This window comes from Gorilla gorilla, chromosome 11, assembly GCF_029281585.2.
Source record: "Gorilla gorilla gorilla isolate KB3781 chromosome 11, NHGRI_mGorGor1-v2.1_pri, whole genome shotgun sequence".
Lineage (NCBI taxonomy): Eukaryota > Metazoa > Chordata > Mammalia > Primates > Hominidae > Gorilla > Gorilla gorilla.
Genome location: NC_073235.2, coordinates 103,819,519 through 103,838,692, shown reverse-complemented (window position 1 = coordinate 103,838,692; position 19,174 = coordinate 103,819,519). Strand labels below are relative to the sequence as shown.

The following is a 19,174-nucleotide window of genomic DNA, read 5'->3' as shown; positions in this document are numbered from 1 at the left end:
TGGAGGGCACACTCTACCAACTGTGTACCCCTCCTACGGAGGAGGAATGAGCCAAGGATGACTATGTTCTGGTGTCTGGGTAGATCCACGACTCACAGCTGTGAACGTCCAGGGACCTCCGAAGCGCTTGCTGAAGGCCCCTAAAAACAACGTTTCCTGATTCTAGAATTTAACCTTGCACAAGCACTAAGTTCTAGCAAAACAGAAATATGAAATACACCAGAGGCCCAAAACTTAAACATCAAACCCCAAATGCTCCTGATGAAGGAGGTTTCACTCGCGTCCGTGTGAAGAGACCACCAAACAGGCTTTGTGTGAGCAATAAAGCTTTTTAATCACCTGGGTGCAGGTGGGCTGAGTCCGAAAAGAAAGTCAGTGAAGGGAGATAGGGGTGGGGCCGTTTTATAGGATTTGGGTAGGTAGTGGAAAATTACAGTCAAAGGGGGTTGTTCTCTGGCTGGCAGGGATGGGGGTCACAAGGTGCTCAGTGGGGGAGCTTTTGAGCCAGGATGAGCCAGGAGAAGGAATTTCACAAGGTAATGTCATCAGTTAAGGCAGGAACAGGCCATTTTCACTTCTTTTGTGATTCTTCAGTTACTTCAGGCCATCTGGATATATATGTGCAGGTCACAAGGGATATGGTGGCTTAACCTGGGCTCAGAGGCCTGACAGGAGGTTTTATCAACAGCATTTTGTCCAACTGAACTCAGAGCCAAGAGCTGGCCTTCTGCTGCGGTAGACATCACGAACCAGTGAGGGAAGAATTAGATCTTACTCAGAGTATGTCAGGGGTAATGCTAGTGCTGAGTTGCCGCTAATAAAGTCGGCTGGAATTACACACAAAGGAACTTAAGTCCTGCTATTTCTGTTGCAGTTACAACCGGAAGACTCTACCACCTAAAGGCATTTATGTGCACCTCAGCACAGTTAGATTTAAATAGATGCACACATAGGATACATTCTTTTTCGTCTTCCCAACAGCTAATGTTTTCTCTACTTTACAGACAAGGCTGAAAAAAGCTAGCTTGATTTAGTTAGTGTCTCTGAGCAAAGGAATCAGGACAAAATGGAAATGCAGAGCTTTGATCTCCAGATCCTTTGCTCTTTCCTCAGTATCTCACCATCCTTCACTTGCCTTCACATGTCAGTTCTGCCAACTGGACAAGGACTGTGACCACTAGCTTTTGGCCCTGATTGTTATGAACATGGTTTTGGGAGATCATCCTGACACATGTGTAAGAATTAAAGAAAGAGGAAAGAAACATGAAAGGTGGCTTGACAGCCAAGGACAGGTTTATTTTAGAGAAAACAAATTTGAAAGGGGCTTCTGGCTGAGTTAGGTCAGAGCCCACTCACTTACAGACTAAGAGTTTTTAAGGATTTAGGGTGGGAGAGTTTATCAGAGGCTTGGATTGCTTCTATGTCTCTTTGCTGTGCTTATCTGGGAGGGAGAGTTGTGTGTCTGTTCCCATACAATATTTCTGCAGCTGTAGGTATACCCCGCCCCCCTCCAGTCTGCTTTTAGCTTCCCCATCTTAGTGCACCTGAAGGGAAAGGAATGTGCTTATTAAGGCCCATTGTTTTACTGGAACCCATTGTATGAAGGCAAAGTTTGGCAGTTACCCAAGAGACTTCCCCCACCCCCCCACCTCCCTCTATGCCAGAGCTGTCTTATCTGTATTTTACTCTCTTCTCCTTCTGGCTGCTCGCTGTTAGAAAAGAAGTGATTTCCTTGAAATGCGTGAGGCTAGAAAGGGAACTGGAACTTAAAGTGGCGGTGTTTGTCCAAGATGACGGTGTTCCTGCCCTGTCAATATAGATTAGACATTCCCTCTGTCAAGCTACATTCAAATCCATGTGACAATCAGAGACATCAGAACAGTGTTCTTGTGAATATTCTTATAACAAATTTACTGTACATGAATTTGACTTTCACATAAATAATTATAAATGCAGGCACCACTGAGAGTTGTTGTTCTTCATTCCTTGACATTTTTTTATGAGCATTCACATATCAAATGAAACACTCCTAATGCCCTTCCACGCCCCAAGGCATTCCAGTTCACCTGGCTGAAGTCAAATCCAGTAAATGAGGACTGTGAGCAGGTTGTTTACATCCCCAGGACTCAGCTGCCTCATCTATAAATGAAGGCGTTAACCACAGGACTTTGGATCTCCCTATGAGGGCTCACCTTTAAGGATTCAAAATACAGTTCCAGGAATTAACAGAGAAAAAGTTCCTCTAGATATTGAAAAAAAAAAGCTCAAGTACGTAAAAATGCTCAAAATCTTAATGAAGAAAGCATCAAGGCGTCCTTACAGAGCCACTCCCTTCAGGCAAGCCAGACATCCCCTCTGCCAAGAAGAGCCCAGTGATCCTGAGAACAGCTTCAGTCTCTGACACAGCCTCTCTCCTCATCCCTTGGGCCAGAGGAGCAAAGCGTAGTAGCAGTAACAAGGTGGGGACTGTCCACTGCAGTCTACTGCATCTGCCAGCCCTGAGGACATCCGGCCAAGAGAAAGGTGCTGGCCTGTAGATTGAGTCCTGATTCAAGCTTTGCCTGAAGCCAGTGCTATCCACTCCTGGGTTTCAATGTGAAAGAGGCAATAAATTCCCATCTTTGCTTCAGTCAATTTGAATTGGGTGTTCTGTCAATGGCACCTGAAATGTTCCAACCCCAATATTGAATTTTTTTTTTTTAAACAAGGTCTCGCCCTGTTGCCCAAGCTGGAGTGCAGTTGTGTGATCTTGGCTCACCACAGCCTCTGCCTCCTGGATTCAAGAGATTCTCCTGTCTCAGCCTCCCGAGTAGCTGGGATTACAGGCGCTCGCCACCACACCTGGCTAATTTTTGTGTTTTTAGTAATGAAGCAGTTTTGCCGTATTGGCCAGGCTGGTCTCGAACTCCTGACCTCAAGTGATCTGCCTGCCTTGGCTCCCCAAAGTACTGGGATTACAGGCATGAGTCACCGCACCCAGTCCAAAATGGAATATGACATCGGGTTGTAAAGTTTCTGCTTGCAGAGCAGCTGAGCGTAAATGAGCCATCATCTTCCTACAGGGAAACCTGTCTCTAACCAAATAAAAACTTCCTATGTGAGCACCTTCCTTACACAAAAGCAGGAAATGGGCCTGGCATAGACCAAATTTTCACCTCACTAGATGTGCAGAAGAGAAGTCTTAGGAAGGGGGAGATCAGAGAGAGGGTGGGTGGACTGTGACCTCATTGTCCAATGTTCAAGGGCATGCAGAGGGGACACAGAATTATAACTAAGGGGTAGTTGTCTAGAGAGGCAATCTAGGCTCAATCTAGGCTAAGAACGTGGTTTTTGAACACCAAGGAACCTTAAAATGCACCTGGTCCCCAGGCCAGGCACAGTATTTCATGCCTGTAGTCCCAGAACTTTGAGAAGCTGAGGTGGGAGGATTGCTTGAGCCCAGGAGTTTGAGACCAGCTTAGGCAACATAGTGAAACCCCATCTCCACAAAAAAATAAAAAGTTAGCTGTGCATGGACACACACCTGTAGTCTCAGCTACTTGGGAGGCTGAGGTGGGAGGATCGCTTGAGCCCAGGAGTTTGAGACCAGCTTAGGCAACATAGTGAAACCCCATCTCCACAAAAAAATAAAAAGTTAGCTGTGCATGGACACACACCTGTAGTCTCAGCTACTTGGGAGGCTGAGGTGGGAGGATCGCTTGAACCTGGGAGGTCAAGGCTGCAGTGAACAGTGATCCCACCACTGCACTCCAGCCCAGGTGACGGAGCGACTCTGTCTCAAAGAAAAAGTACCTGCACAAACCAAAGCCAATTACTCTGTCTTCAGAGTAGACATCCAAAACCAAGGCTACAATCCAAGTCTTCAATAATGAAAGTTTTCTGGCCAGGTGTGGTGGCTCGTGCCTATAATCCCAGTATTTTGGGGACAGAGGTGGGAGGATCACTTGGGCCTAGGAGTTTGAAACCAGCCTGTGCAACAAAGTGAGATCCCTCCATCTCTACAAAAAATAAAGAATAAAAAAAATCCGGGCATGGTGGTACACACCTGTGGTCCCAGCTACCTGGGAAGCTGAGGTGGGAGGATAGCTTGAGCCTGGGAGGTCGAGACTACAGTGAGCCGTGATTGCCCCCCTGCACTCCAGTCTGGGTGACAGAATGAGACTATCTCCAAAAAAAAGAAAGTTTTCTAACATTTAGACTTGTCAAAAGAAAAAGAAAATCAGAATTGACTGTGTCGGAAAACACGGTGTTTCCTGTTTCTAGAATGACAGGTGGTGACCACCGATTCCTGTGCTGGGCAGGAGGCTGGAGGTTATAGCCAATGATTCGTTTGAGGTCTAAGAACCAACAAAAACTCTCTGCTATAATCAAAGTGCATCCAGGGGCACAGGGAATACTAGTTTTTTCCTTAGTGTGAAAGCAGGCTGGGGCATCTGTTTCTTTGTTCCCTGTTTGTCCACTCTTCGACTCACATCATCGTTGACAGCAGTGAGGATGGATAAGATGTCTTCATGTCTGCAACAAAGAAGAAAACAAAATTTTTTTTTACGGAGTCTCACTGTTGCCCAGGCTGGAGTGCAGTGGTGTGATCTCAGCTCGCTGCAGCCTCCACCTCCTGGATTCAAGTGATTCTCATGCCTCAGCCTCCCGAGTAGCTGGGATTACAGGCGCCTGTCACCACAATCGGCTAATTAGTAAAGATGGGGTTTCACCATATTGCTTGCCCAGGCTGGTCTCGAACCCCTGACCTCAGGTGATCAACACACCTCGGCCTCCCAAAGTGCTGGGATTACAGGCATGAGCCACTGTGCCTGGCCCAGAGGAGAAACTTTTTTCAGTCAGGAGGTAGAAACCACATACCAGGTCTTAGAAAAGACACCAGGTACCATGTACCAGGTCTTAGATCAACAAATATGCAGCAGATGCCACAGATACCAACAATGCCCTCTCTATCTGTAGTCTTGGGAGAGATACAAAGATAAACATGACACAATTCCTGAAGTTAACCACTTAGAATGCAGATATGAAACATTTACCGAGGATGGTATATACACAATATTCATAACACAAGGCAGAATGTGGTCAACACCAAATGAAAGGTCAAGGTTCCACTGCAAGTTCAGAGGAAAATGCATTTCTGGTTGGGGGGAGAGAGAAGGCTTCATGCAGATGGTAGCATTTGAGCCTGGGCTTGCAGGACATATAGCATTTAGCAGAACGTTCTCAGGGTGGGCAATACATATCACTGGAAGCAAGCACAGGTTCTGAAAACACATTCAATTTTAAATTGTGGCTCCATCATTCATTCATTGTGTGCTCTTAGGCTGGTTACTCACTGCTCCATGCCTCGGTTTTCCCAGCTCTAAAATAGGAATCATAACAGTCCCCATCTTAGGGGTTGCCGAGAGCATTAAAGGATGTATACTGGGTCAAGCACTTAGAACACTGGCTACACTGTTCTGCTGACCATCATTTTTAGTATTAGTATGACTACTCTCATCCCCTCATCCTTAACTATCACTATTTTTCAGGGAAGGGATGCAGGCCCTTACCTGCTCTCAATCCCTGCATCTTGCTTTGCACCTGCTCTCTATTCCTAAATCGTCCTGTGTCTGTTTCCTTCTTATCATTTAGTCTCACCTGAAATATTACCTCCACCAAGAAACTACCATTATCCTGTTTTGATTTGTTCATGGCAGGGATCACTTCCTGAAATTGCCTCTTTTTGTTAGAGACAGGATCTCGCTCTGTTGCCCAGGCTAGAATGCGGTAATGCAATTGTAGTTCACTACAGCCTCAAACTTCTGGGCTTAAGCAATCCTCCCACTTCAGACTCCCTAATAGCTAGGACTACAGGTGCATGCCACCACACCTGGCTAATTTTTTCTTATTAATTTAAACATTATTTAAATTAATATTAAATAATAATTGAATAATAAAATTATTAAATAAATATTAAACAATTAAAATATTATTAATTTAAATATTAAACACTGAAAACTATAAAACATTGATGAAAGAAAGTGAAGAGGACACAAATAAATGGAAAGATATCTCGTGTTCATGGGTTAGAAGAATTAATCTTGTTAAAATGACCATACTACCCAAGGTGCCCTACAGATTTAATGCAGTCCCTATCAAAATACCAGTGACAAGCCAAGTGCAGTGGCAAATGCCTGTAGTCCTAGCTACTCAGAAGTCTGAGGTGGGAGGATTGCTTGAGCCCAGGAGTTCAAGTCTAGCCTGGACAACATAACAAGACCCCATCTCTAAAACGAAACAAAACAAAAACAAACAAAAAAATTACATTCTTCACATAAATAGGGAAAAAAACCCTAAAATGTATATGGAACCACAAAAGACCCCAAATAGTGAAAGCAATGCTGAGCAAAAAGAACAAAACTGGAGGCATCCCACCACCTGACTTCAAAATATACTACAAATCTAGAGTTACCAAAACAGCATGGTACTGGTATAAAAACAGACACACAGATCAATAGAACAGAATATAGAGCCCAGAAATAAATTCACACACCTACAGCCAACTGATTTTTGACAAAGGTGCCCAGAACACACAATAGGTAAAAGAAAATCTCTTCAAAAAACGGTGCTGGGAAAATTGGATATCCATACGCAGAAAAATGAGACTAACCACTTACCTCTCACCATAAACAAAAACCGACTCAAAATGTGTAAGACTTAAATGTAAAACCTGAAACTATGAAGCTGCTGCAAGAAAACAGGGCAAACATATCATGACATTGGGTTGGGCAAGGATTTTTAAAATAAGACTTCAAAAGCACAGACAACAAAAGCAAAAATAGACAAATGAGATTACATCAAATTAAAACCCTTTTGCACGGCAAAAAAAAACAAAAAACAAAAAAAACCAAGTGAAGAGACAACCTACAAAATAGGAAAAAAATTTGCAAATTATACATCTCACAAGGAGTTAATATCTAGAATACATAAGGAACTTAAATAACTCAACAGCAAAAAAACAAATAACCCCATTTAAAAATGGGCAAAAGACTTTAATAGACATTTCTCAAAAGAAGACATACAAATGGTCCACAGGTATAAGAAAAAAATAAGTAGTTTAAGACAAAATAAATGACTTCATTAGATTATGATAGAACATACTTACCAAATGCCCTCTATTTACATAAGTATCATATTAGCATTTATCATATCACTTCTGGGGGTATTAATCTATCGGTCCCACCTAATATCATCCCTCCTATGCCTAGAAGGAATAATATTATCATTATTCATAGTAAATACCCTTATAGCTTTAAATATACACTTCACCCTAGCAAATGTAATACCCATTACTCTACCAGTATTTGCTGCCTGCAAAGCCAGGGTAGGCCTTGCTTTGCTACTTTCAATTTCCAACACATATGGCTTAGACTACGTACATAACCTAAATTTACTTCAATGCTAAAAATAACTATTCCTACAATTATACTACTACCAATAACATGACTCTCTAAAAATTATATAATTTGAATCAATATGGCTACCTACCCACAGCCTAATCACCAGCTTCATTGCCCTATTATTCTTTAACTAATTCAACGACAATCTATTCAACTTCTCATTAACTTTCTCCTCTGATCCGCTAACATCACCCCTTCTAATCTTAACAGCCTGACTACTACCTCTTGTAACTATAGCAAGCCAGTACCACCTCTCCAATGAATCACCCCTATGGAAAAAACTCTGTATTTCCATATTAATTTCCCTACAAATTTTTCTAATCATAGCATTTACAGCCACAGAACTAATTATATTTTATATTATCTTTGAAGCTACACTTATCCCTATCTTAATTATTATCACCCGATGGGGTAACCAACCAGAACACCTCAATGGAGGTACATATCTCTTATTTTACACACTAGTGGGATCCCTCCCCCTACTTATTACACTTATTTATGCCCAAAATATCCTAGGCTCACTGAGCATGATAATAATAACATTTAATATCAAGAACTACCAATCTCCTGATCCAACAATCTCATGTGATTGGCATGTATAATGGCCTTCATAGTAAAAATACCCCTATACCGACTTCACCTACGACTTCCCAAAGCCCATGTATAAGCACCTAAGGCTGGCTCAATAGTACTTGCAGCAGTGCTCCTAAAATTGGGCGGCTACACAAAATGCGACTTACCCTCATCCTCAGCCCTCTGACAGAACATATAGTCTATCCTTTCCTGATATTATCCTTATGAGGCATATTATGACAAGCTCCATCTGTCTACGACAAACTGATCTAAAGTCACTTATTGCATATTCCTCCGTAAGCCACATAGTACTTGTTATTGTGGCTATCCTCATTCAAACCCCCTGAAGTTTTTTTACCAGTGCGATTATCCTCATAATTCCCCATGGACTTACTTCGTCCCTACTATTCTGCCTAGCAAATTCAAACTACAAGTGAATCCACAGCTGAATCATATTCCTCTCTCGAGGACGTCAAACATTACTTCCACTAGTAACCTTTTGATGACTTACAGCAAATCTCACCAACCTTGCCCTACCCCCCACTATTAATCTAGTAGGAGAACTTGTAACAACGGCTTCATTCTCCTGATCAAACACTACCATCATGCTTATAGGACTTAATATATTAATCACAGCCCTTTATTCCCTCTATATACTTGTCACAACACAACAAGGAACACTAACATACTATGTTAACAGCATTAAACCTTCCTTTACATGAGAAAACATACTAATACTTATACACCTTTCACCAATTCTCTTACTATCTCTAAATCCTAAAATTATTATAGGACTTATACCTTGTAAATATAGTTTAATCAAAATGTTAGATTGTGGGTCTAATAATAGAAGTCCGCAACTTCTTATTTACCGATAAAGTTTGCAAGAACTGCTAACTCATGCCTCCATGCCTAACAACATAGTTTTCTCAACTTTTAGAGGATGAGAGTTATCCATTGGTCTTAGGAACCAAAAATATTGGTGCAACTCCAAATAAAAGTAATAATCATGTATTTTTCCATTACTATAATAACCTTAATCTCCTTAACCTTACCAATTATTATTACCTTTATCAACCCTCACAAAAAGAACTCATATCCATACTACGTAAAAATAGCTGTCGCATGCACTTTCACCATTAGCCTCATTCCCACAACATTTATGTGTACAGACCAAGAAACCATCATCTCAAACTGATATTGAATAACGATCCAAACCCTAAAACTCTCATTAAGCTTCAAACTAGACTAATTCTCCATAATGTTTATTCCAGTAGCACTATTTATCACTTGATCTATTATAGAATTCTCAATATGATATATGAAGGCAGATCTGAACATTAATCAGTTTTTCAAATACCTACTTATTTTCCTCACCACGATATTAATTCCAGTTACCGCCAACAACCTTTTCCAACTTTTTATCAGATGAGAGGGTGTAGGAATTATATCTTTTCTACTAATTGGCTGATGACATGGCCAAGCAGATGCTAACACAGCAGCCCTCCAAGCAATTCTATACAATCGCATTGGTGACATTGGCTTTATTTTAGCTATAGCATGATTCCTCTCATCATCCAATGCATGAGAGCCTCAACAAATACTTATCCTTAACCCTACCCCCAACCTTCTTCCATTAATTGGTTTTCTCTTAGCAGCAGCAGGAAAATCAGCCCAACTTGGCCTCCACCCCTGACTTCCTTCCGCCTTGGAAGGCCCAACCCCAGTCTCAGCCCTACTTCACTCTAGCACTATAGTTGTGGTGGGAGTTTTCCTACTTACCCGCTTCCACCCCTCAACATCACTAATCATCACGGAAATGCAAATCAAAACCACAGTGACAGCTGGGCGCCGTGGCTGACGCCTGTAATACCAGCACTTTGGGAGGCTGAGGTGGGTGGATCACTTGAGATCAGGAGTTCCAGACCAGCCTGGCCAACGTGGTAAAACCCTGTCTCTACTAAAAATACAAAAATTAGCCAGGCGTGGTGGCACATGCCTGTAATCCCAGCTACTCGGGAGACTGAGGCAGAAGAATTGCTTGAACGTAGGAGGCAGAGGCTGCAGTGAGCTGAGGTTGCGCCACTGCACTCCAGCCTGACAGAGCAAGATGTTGTCTAAAAAAAAATAAAAATTAAAATTAAAAACCCACAGTGAGATGCTACTTCACTCAAGTTAGAATGGCTATTATCGAAGAAACAAAAGAAAACACATATTGGCAAAGATCTGGAGAAAAGGGAACACTTACACACTGTTGGTGGTATTGAAAATTAGTACAGCCATTATGGAAAATAGTATGCCAGTTCCTCATAAAATTAAAAATAAAAATACTATATGATCCAGCAATCCCCATACTAAGTATATAGACAAAGAAAATGCAATCAATATGTCAGAGGGATATCTGCACTCCCAGTTTACTGCAGCATTATTTACAATAGCCAAGATATGGAATCAACCTAAGGGTCCAAAAATGGATATATGGATAAAGAAAATGTGATATTTATACACGACAGAATACCATTCAGCCATAAAAAAAGAAAATCCTGACATGTCTGACAACATGAATGAGCCCAGAGTGAAATAAGCAAGACACAGAAAAAATCTGCATGTTCTCACTCATGTGGAATCTTTGTTTAAAAAGTTGATGTCATAGAAGCAGTGATTAGAACAGCAATTACAGAGATGAGAGAGGGAAGGAGGGAAGGAAAGATGGGAGGTTAGTCAATGGGTACAAAGTTACAATTAGATAGGAGAAATAACCTCTGGTGTTCTGTTGCACAGTGGGGTGACTATGGTTAACAGTAAGGCATTCTGAGCTGGGCACTGTGGTTTGAGCATATAATCCTAGCTACTTACAAGGCTAAGGCAGGAAGATTGCTTGAGCCTAGGAGTTCAAGGCCAGCCTGGGCAACATGGTGAGATCCCATATTTAAATCAATCGATCAATCAGTAAGGTGTTGTATATTACAAAATAGCTACAAGAGAGGCTTTTAGAGGTTCTCACCACAAAGAAATGATAAATGCATGAGGTGATGGATACACTAACTACCCTGATTTGATCATTATACAACACATATATGTATTGAAACATCAAATTATAACCCTGAAATATGTAGTTATGAAGTATCAATTAAAAATAACAGAAATTTCTGGAGTACCAAAAAAAACCATACATTGCTTAATCATGCATGTATACTGTCTCCTTTTAATATTGTTGAATTTTTAAAATAATAATAATTTAAATATTCACTTATATTTTTATTATCTGTCCTTCCTTCACTGGACTTTTAGCTCCCTGGAGAGCAGATTTTGTCTCTCTTGTACACAGTTGCACCCCCTGTCCCCAGTTCGGCACCCAGTACAGTAAGCACATAGTACGCTCTCAATAAATATTGCCTTGTTCCTGAAGCCATAGACATTAGCCTCTGATGTCTGTGATGAGAATGGAGGGGCTGGTAAAGAAGAGAGAAAAGCAAAGTTGACTCAAGGTTCCAATCCTGAATTCCCAGAAGAGCACTATGGCCATTCCTTCAAATGGAAATTCAGGAGTAGGAGCTCCTGGAGAGAGCTGGGAAGATGAGCTCAGAAACATGCATGCTGAATGTGAGGTCCAAGGGCTAAACAGAGGTAGGATATCTAGCGGGATGTCAATGAGACAGGCTCAAGCAAGTCATTCATTGGCCCAGCAAATGTTTAACAAGCTCACAATATATCAGGTCAGGGGCTGAGGATATAAAGTTGAATGAAACAGGGTCTCTGCCCCCATGAATTCAGAGATGAGTGGGCCAGAGATGGCAACTTTGGAGACGTTTTCATGGAGGAGCCCATGGCCTCTAGGTATGGCTAAAGCTGCCAAGAGGACAGCATGTGGCAGAGACAGAAGGGAAGCTGTCAGAGCAGTGGCAAATAGAAGTCCAAAGATAGCACATAGGTGCTCAGGACATAGGAGTGAGTGATAAATAAACGAACAAATAAAAGGCCCCCATGCTTTTGTTCATGCTATTCCCTCTGCCCAGCACATCTTTCACCTGATTCTTTACCTAACATCTATTTGTCATTTCTAGAAGCCTCCTCTGATCCTTCAAATCTGGGCAAGGTACTCATTCTGCATGTTCCCATAACACCTATACTTCACAATGTGCACTTACCAGCTGGGGATGCCCTTCCCCATCTATTTGTTTGTCTATCCCTCTAGCTTGTAAGCAACCTGAGGGCAAGGACTCTGTCTTTTTTTAACTCTGTATCTTCCTTTCCAGGTCCAGGCTGGTACTCAATACAAGGTTGCTGGATGGATGGATGGATGGACAGATGGATGGATGGATAGATGAATGGGTGGATAGATGGATAAATAGATAAACAGGAGGGTAGGCAGATGGATGAACAGGTACATGGATAGAACAACTTAGAACTCTCACCCTTACCAAAGGTGTTGAATGAGAGTAAAATAAAAAATAAATAAAACTAATTAATTACAAATGGAAGAAAAAAAAGAGCTCTCACCTTGGGACCAATTTCTTCAGATGATTACACAGAGACTGAATATACCAGCTGCCTTCCTCCACATGCCGAAAGGATACATAGCCTGGGACAGTGGCCAGACCAAGTAGGAAGTCAGCCTCGGCAGGAATACTGTCCTGCAGGGAAGTGGGTGCCTGCTCAGGGTTCAGAGCATCTGCTTCGATGGATACGGAAGGCTGTATCTCTTCACCTTGGCAGGCCTGGATGAAAAAGAGTTTAGGTTTTTCAGCCAGTCTAGGGCACTGCAGGGCTGTGAAGTGAGACATGATCTCCCGAATGGGAATGAGGGCCTCATCCGAAGAGTAGACAGCTCCAAATCTCCCATGGGTCAGAATACAGAACACGAAGCAGTCCCCGTCGGCATGGGCTGGATTGCACTTCTGCTTCTGCAGGACCTCCTCCATTTCCACTTTCGTCACATTATTGTGTATATGCACTGTGAACCCAAGCCACTGGAACACATGACTCAGGATCTCTGTTTAACAACAAACAAAAAAAAGAGAGAGAGAGAGAGAAAGGGGAAATAATAAAATGATGCAAAACAAAATGAAGAACTGAAACAAGGCCGGGCGCAGTGGCTCACACCTATAATCTCAGCACTTTGGAAGGCCGAGACAGGCGGATCACTTGAGGTCAGGAGTTTGAGAACAGTCTGGCCAGATGGCAAAACCCCATCTCTACTGAAAACACAAAAAATAGCCAGGTGTGGTGGCTCACGCCTGTAATCCCTGCTACTCGGGAGGCTGAGGCACGAGAATGGCTTGAGCCTGGGAGGCAGAGGTTGCAGTGAGCTGGGACTGCACCACTGCACTCCAGCCTGGGCAACAGAGCAAGACTCTGTCTCAAAGAAAAAAAAAAACTGAAACAATGCTAATAGTTACAAAATTTGCACAGCAAATGGCCTAAAGCTTTGGATGATTTTTATTTTCATAACCATAAAATCTTACAATGAATCTCCTATCACGTAATACCCAGTGTTGTCACAACAGTCCTGAGAATCGGCAGTGGCCAGTGTTTCATCCTGTTTCACAGTTGAACAAGCCAAGGTCTCTTGACTCTCCCATGATCACACACCTAGTTAGTGGTGGAGCTGGAGCTCACGCCCAGGTTGTCTCGTGCCAATCCAGCAGGCTCTCCCCCAGTACATGCTCTCCTCTATTCAGAACTGTGAATGGTCAAAGATTCTTGCCACTCTTTAGCAGACTGATGACTCCCCAGGGATATATAAGAGGCTCAGAAACATGATATCATCCTTACACGTATATGGAAGATAAAAGTCACAGAAAGAAAATGTGAAAATAAAAAATAATTTTAAGATCCCCAATTTGCATTTGATAAACTATTCCAGACGTTCTTACCAGCATCTTTATGGGTTCCTTGTCTGTCCTTCAGGGAGGTAAAGCTGTGGTTGTTGACAATGACACAGAGGCCTCTGTGGTTCCGATTCATCCTGTACACAGCTGCCCTCTTGAAGAATAGATAGAGCCACTTAGTAGGAATCCTTATCTTAGGGCCTTAAGTGTTTCTAACCAACCACTCCAATGAATCCACTGTGAGGAAGAGCAGGATGTATCTCCCCATGCCAGTTGTTTAAACCATGTTTTTGTGGTTGTTGTTATTTTGTTGTTGCTGTTGTTGTTGTTTTGAGATGGAGTCTCACTCTTGTTGCCCACGCTGGAGTGAGTGACGCGATCTCGGCTCATTGCAACCTCTGCCTCCCGGATTCAAGGGATCCACCTGCCTCAGGTGCCCACCAACACCCCCAGATAATTTTTTTTTTTTTGAGACAGCGTCTCGCTCTGTCACCCAGGCTGGAATGCAATGGCGTGATCTCCGCTCACTGCAACCTCCGCCTCCTGGGTTCAAGCGAGTCTTCTGCCTCAGCCTCCCGAGTAGCTGGGACTACAGGCGCCCGCCACCACGCCCAGGTAATTTTTATACTTTTAATAGAGACGGGGTTTCACCATGTTGGCCAGGATGGTCTTGATCTCTTGACCTTGTGATCTGCCCACCTCGGCCTCCCAAAGTGCTGGGATTACAGGCATGAGCCACCGCGCCCAGCCGATAATTTTTGTATTTTTGGTTGAGGTAGAGTTTCACCATGTTGGCCAGGCTGGTCTTGAACTCCTGACCTCAAGTGATTCACCCACCTCAGCCTCCCAAAGTGCTAGGATTACAGGCATGAGCCACCATGCCTGTCCAAAACCATGTTTTTATACTCTAGTCTAAACCCCTTGGGGTATTTATGCCACATTATTTCTGAAGTCACATATTGAAAAACTGGGGATTCTGACTACTCTGCAACTCACTTTTACTGCACAATTGTGATCTGAATAAAATTTCAAAGATTCTTTTTTAAGTCCTAGAGCCCAGGACAAAGGATAAATCTCATTTGCACTAAAGATTAGACAGTTCCTTTCTTTCAAGATGCCACTCCCAGTATCAGAGGCAGAGAGTTCTCAAGATCCTGGCCCTAGTGTGGAATTAGCTAATTAATTCCAAGGTGAAATGCTAGATCCTGATTAAAATTCAGACTTCACCTGGTTTGGCTGGAGAAGCTCAATCATGACAGTTAAGAAAATGGAATATATATTTTAATATTGTCAAACCCAGGGTTTATGCAAAAGCATCTTCACTTTCATATTAGCAACATGAATGAAGAAAGCATACACAAGGATTTCATGAGACAACATAAATATCAAAGATTTTTGTCAGATGGTTCCTTTCTGGAGTGATCTAATGCCTTCAAAAAAGGGAAATCTCTTTTGTAATTTTATTTCTGAATATAAAAATAATATACAAGCTGGCATGGTGGTACTTGGGTGGCTGAGGCAGGAGAATTCCTTGAGCCTGAGAGTTCAGGACAAGCCTGGGCAACATAGTGAGACCGCCATCTTTATATATATATATGAATATATATATGTGTGTGTGTGTATATATATACACTTACTATATAAGTATATATATAAAGTATACTTATAAATAAAGTATATATATACACATATATATTCATATATATATAAAGATGGCTGACATATATTCATATGTATATAAAGATGGCTGTATATTCAATTTTTAAAATTCAGTATATATATTTTCACAGTAGGATTTTAAAAATATGTGCAATTATTTGTTAAGGCTATTGTAAACAGCATGTGATTGCAAATTAGCTGAGCTGGCTTTAGCAGAGCTTCTGTGCAGCTAAAATCATCCTTGAAATCGTGGTACATCTTTATCCAAGCAGAAAACAAGTGGCTTCAATGGATAAGAAAAGAAACTACCCCTCTCCAGAAATAACCCAAAGGGTATGCATGACTCAAAGTGCAACAGCATTTCCTCCATAGTCAAAGGGATCAATCACTTCTGATTGATACAGAAAAAGGTGGGAAGAACAGAGATAATTACAGAGAGAGGGAGAAACAAGTCGGAAACAAACAGCTCGGAGCCCTTAAAATCATCGAAGGCCAGACCCTAGGGAGAGAGCCCCTAAAGAAACCATCCTTTTGATTAAATTTGGGAAAAAAAATTTTTTATTAAAAAAGGAAAAAAAGAAACCATCCAGACCTTTGTGCTGGTTTCAGAGTTTAGAGTGTTAGCAGATGCTCCTTGCATCCCCCTGGAGACCAGGCTTGGTGCACCATTTGTGGCTCTGTTACCTAGAAAGAGAGGTACTCAGACTCCAAATATCTTCCCCAAGCACTTAGATTTCTTCACTGATAATTTTCGCATCTAATTCTGGAGAATTATGCTTCTCTCAAGGCCCTCCTGAGACAAATTCAGCCACCATGCCCTTCCTGATGGGAGAGACTGATGTGTCTTCGCATTCTTCTTTGCTTTGTCTGGGTTGGAGACTATGCTGCTGGCAGGGATTGGATGGGGAATTAATTAAGATCCCTTGGATCAGCTCAAGGGTTCCAGCTCAAGTATGGTTGGATTGAGTCAGCATTTATGTCACTGGATATAAAGAGGCTAGGTGGACCTCTTCCCTAGAGAAGGAAAAAGAGGGAGGCCGGGCGTTGTGGCTCATGCCTGTAATCCCAGCACTTTGGGAGGCCAAGACGGGCTGATTGCTTGAGCCCAGGAGTTCAAGACCAGCCTGGACAACTTAGTGAGACCCCCATCTCTAGAAAAAAAAATACAAAAAATTAGCTGGGCATGGTGACACATGCCTATAGCCCCAGCTTCCTGGGACGTTCAGGTGGGAGGATCACCTGAGTCCGAGAGGTCAAGGCTGCAGTGAGCTGTGAGTACACCACTGCACTCCAGCCTAGGCAACAGAGTGAGGCCCTGTCTCAAAAAAAAAAAAAAAGAAAAGAAAAGAAAAAAGAGGGGAAAAAGAAAGTTCTAGTTGGGCATCGACTGAGGATCACACTGCTTTGAAGTGTTCCTGCCAACTCCCTGATTCCTCTGGAAAAGACTCTATCACAGAGAGAAAGTCAGCAATGCATTATTTGTCACATGGCACTAACAGGAAAATGTAACATCAAACAGTTTTCTTTTTCCACTCACAGGAAGTTTGTAGTAGAACCCACCAAACTCTGTCCTTGTCTCTGGGGCATGAGTTAGTTATTAACTACTGCTAAGGGTCAGTCCTCAGGCTGAGCAAGTCCATATTCCCCAGACCAGAAAATACAGCAAAAGGGATCCAAGCTTCAGTGGCTCAGAGCACCTATAAATTCCTCCTCACCATGGGAGAAGGTAATGCTCCACGGGAAGTCACGTCTAAATGTTGGAACCGCAGAATTGTAAAGCTGAAAGAAACTGCTTTATTCTTCAGAGGGGTGAAGCAGTCACCCGAGCTCACATAAATAGACAGTGGGAGAGCCTGGCCTTAGGAGAGTAAGCTCTGGAATCAGACAGCTGCGTTCAAATCCCAGCTTCACTTCTTTTTAGCTGCGGTGCCTTTTAGCTGCAGTGCAAAGCACTAGATTTCATGGGTCTCGGTTTCCTCATCATTAGTGAGAATAACAGTATTACCTACCTCCAGTGAATGGAGGAATAAATGATATAATCCCTGAAATCTCTCTGAACAGTGCCTAGTACGTGACAAGTGCTTAATAATGGTGACCTGGTCAATGTCACCAACATCATAGCACACAACCTCCGTGTTAGGCAAAAAGACAAATTGCTAGCAAAGCTGTGTGTCTTGGACTCTGAAGGATAATTTTCCAGAAAAAAAAAAATGAGGAATGGTCTGTGACAAACTTTACATACCAGAGAAAGACTTCGCCAAAGCCTGTTTGTTCATAAGCAGTTTAACCTGATGGCAGATTCTGGAATATTTTCCTAAGGTTATGGTTTCTGGGCAGGGATTCAGGGAACTAAACACACCATCCTCAAGTCCCTCCTCTTGCTTCTTCTCTCCCTCTGAAGCAACATCTGGAACCACTCCATAGAGGACACGCACCCAGACTGCACATTCTGCTGTCACTACTGGCCTGAAGGCTTCAGCCCTGCTGGGGGCTGTTTCTGCTGCACAGAGGGTGGCCTAATTCTGAAGGGTGGAGGGAGAACAGCCGCCTGCAGTCCCTAGAATCTGCTATACTAGGCATTCAGAGCAGAAACCACCCAGCCCTCTCCATACTGCCATAGAAAAGCCTAGTACAATCCATGCATTCAATGTCTTGCCTTGAATTGGAATAAAAAATGAATTATTCATTATTTATAAAGCTTCTCTTCCAAGTCACCTTGAATTCCTTGGTATATATCAAATATGTCTATCCCTACCATACCGATCTAAGTTGTAAAAAGTATATTAGAAATACCTACCATTACTACCTGCATGCTTATTTTGCCAGGACTCCTGCTGAGAAAAAAGAAAGGAGGGCATGAAACATAGGAAATTCACATAGTTAGGATGAGGAACAAAAACTAGACTTGATGCAGGGAAGGACAGATGTCTAATCCACAGCCACAGAAAAGGTCATTGGGCCGGTTGCGGTGGCTCATGCCTGTAATCCCAGCACTTTGGGAGGCCAAGGCAGGTGGATCACCTGAGGTCAGGAGTTCAAGACCAGCCTGACTAACATGGTGAAACCCCACCTCTACTAAAAATAAAAAAATTAGCCGGGTGTGGTAGCACATGCTAGTAATCCCAGCTACTCAGGAGGCTGAGGCAGGAGAATCACTTGAACCTGGGAGGCAGAGTTTGCAGTGGGCCGAGATTGCGCAACTGCACTCCAGCCTGGGTGACAGAGCAAGACTCTGTCTCAAAAAAAAAAAAAAAAAAGAAAAAAAAAGAAAAGTTCATTGGCAGGAAATGGGAAGAGAACCACCTCTCTCCATCCAAAGGAGAAGGTTCACAAAGACGCACTGGCAAAAATACAGTGTGACATATGCTCAAGGGTACTTACTCATTGCAGCATTATTTACACTAAGGACTGGAAATAGCCTAATGTCCACCAATAGGAAGTGATTGAAAAAGCTGTGGTATGTCCACATAGTGGAGTAAGATGCCAAGGACAGCCTCTATACCCTTCTCCAGGGGATGCTGTCATATGGAGAAAGTAAAGTGAAATGGTATTTGAGTGCACTACCTCTTTTATAATAAAGGGAAGATACACGTTGGATTTTTTTCAAAAGTAATAAGATAAATCAAAAAACAAATAAAAATGGTAATCGAGGTGGGGAGGAGAGGCAAG

The 19,174-nt window shown here is 42.5% G+C and overlaps 1 protein-coding gene across 6 annotated transcripts in view; it reads right to left on the bottom strand.

Moving 5' to 3' along the window:
• Positions 1–309: 309 nt before the first annotated feature.
• The window catches only part of CASP10 (caspase 10), a 38,906-nt gene continuing 20,041 nt past the window's right edge, over positions 310–19,174 (bottom strand). Inside the window, exons 6-11 of one of the 6 annotated variants that reach the window (XR_008677429.2) lie at positions 18,303–18,339; positions 16,098–16,189; positions 13,892–14,000; positions 12,516–13,008; positions 3,657–4,515; positions 310–3,523 (exon numbers count right to left, since the gene is read on the bottom strand). Coding sequence is in view for 3 of the 6 variants with exons in the window: in XM_019021821.3 (XP_018877366.1) it covers positions 4,368–4,515; positions 12,516–13,008; positions 13,892–14,000; positions 16,098–16,189; positions 18,303–18,339 (879 nt within the window). In the remaining 3 variants the exon portion in view is untranslated. Of the gene's footprint in view, positions 4,516–12,515; positions 13,009–13,891; positions 14,001–16,097; positions 16,190–18,302; positions 18,340–19,174 lie in introns of all 6 variants that reach the window. The other 5 variants (XR_008677430.2, XM_019021821.3, XM_063695087.1 and 2 more) reach the window with 5 other exon arrangements.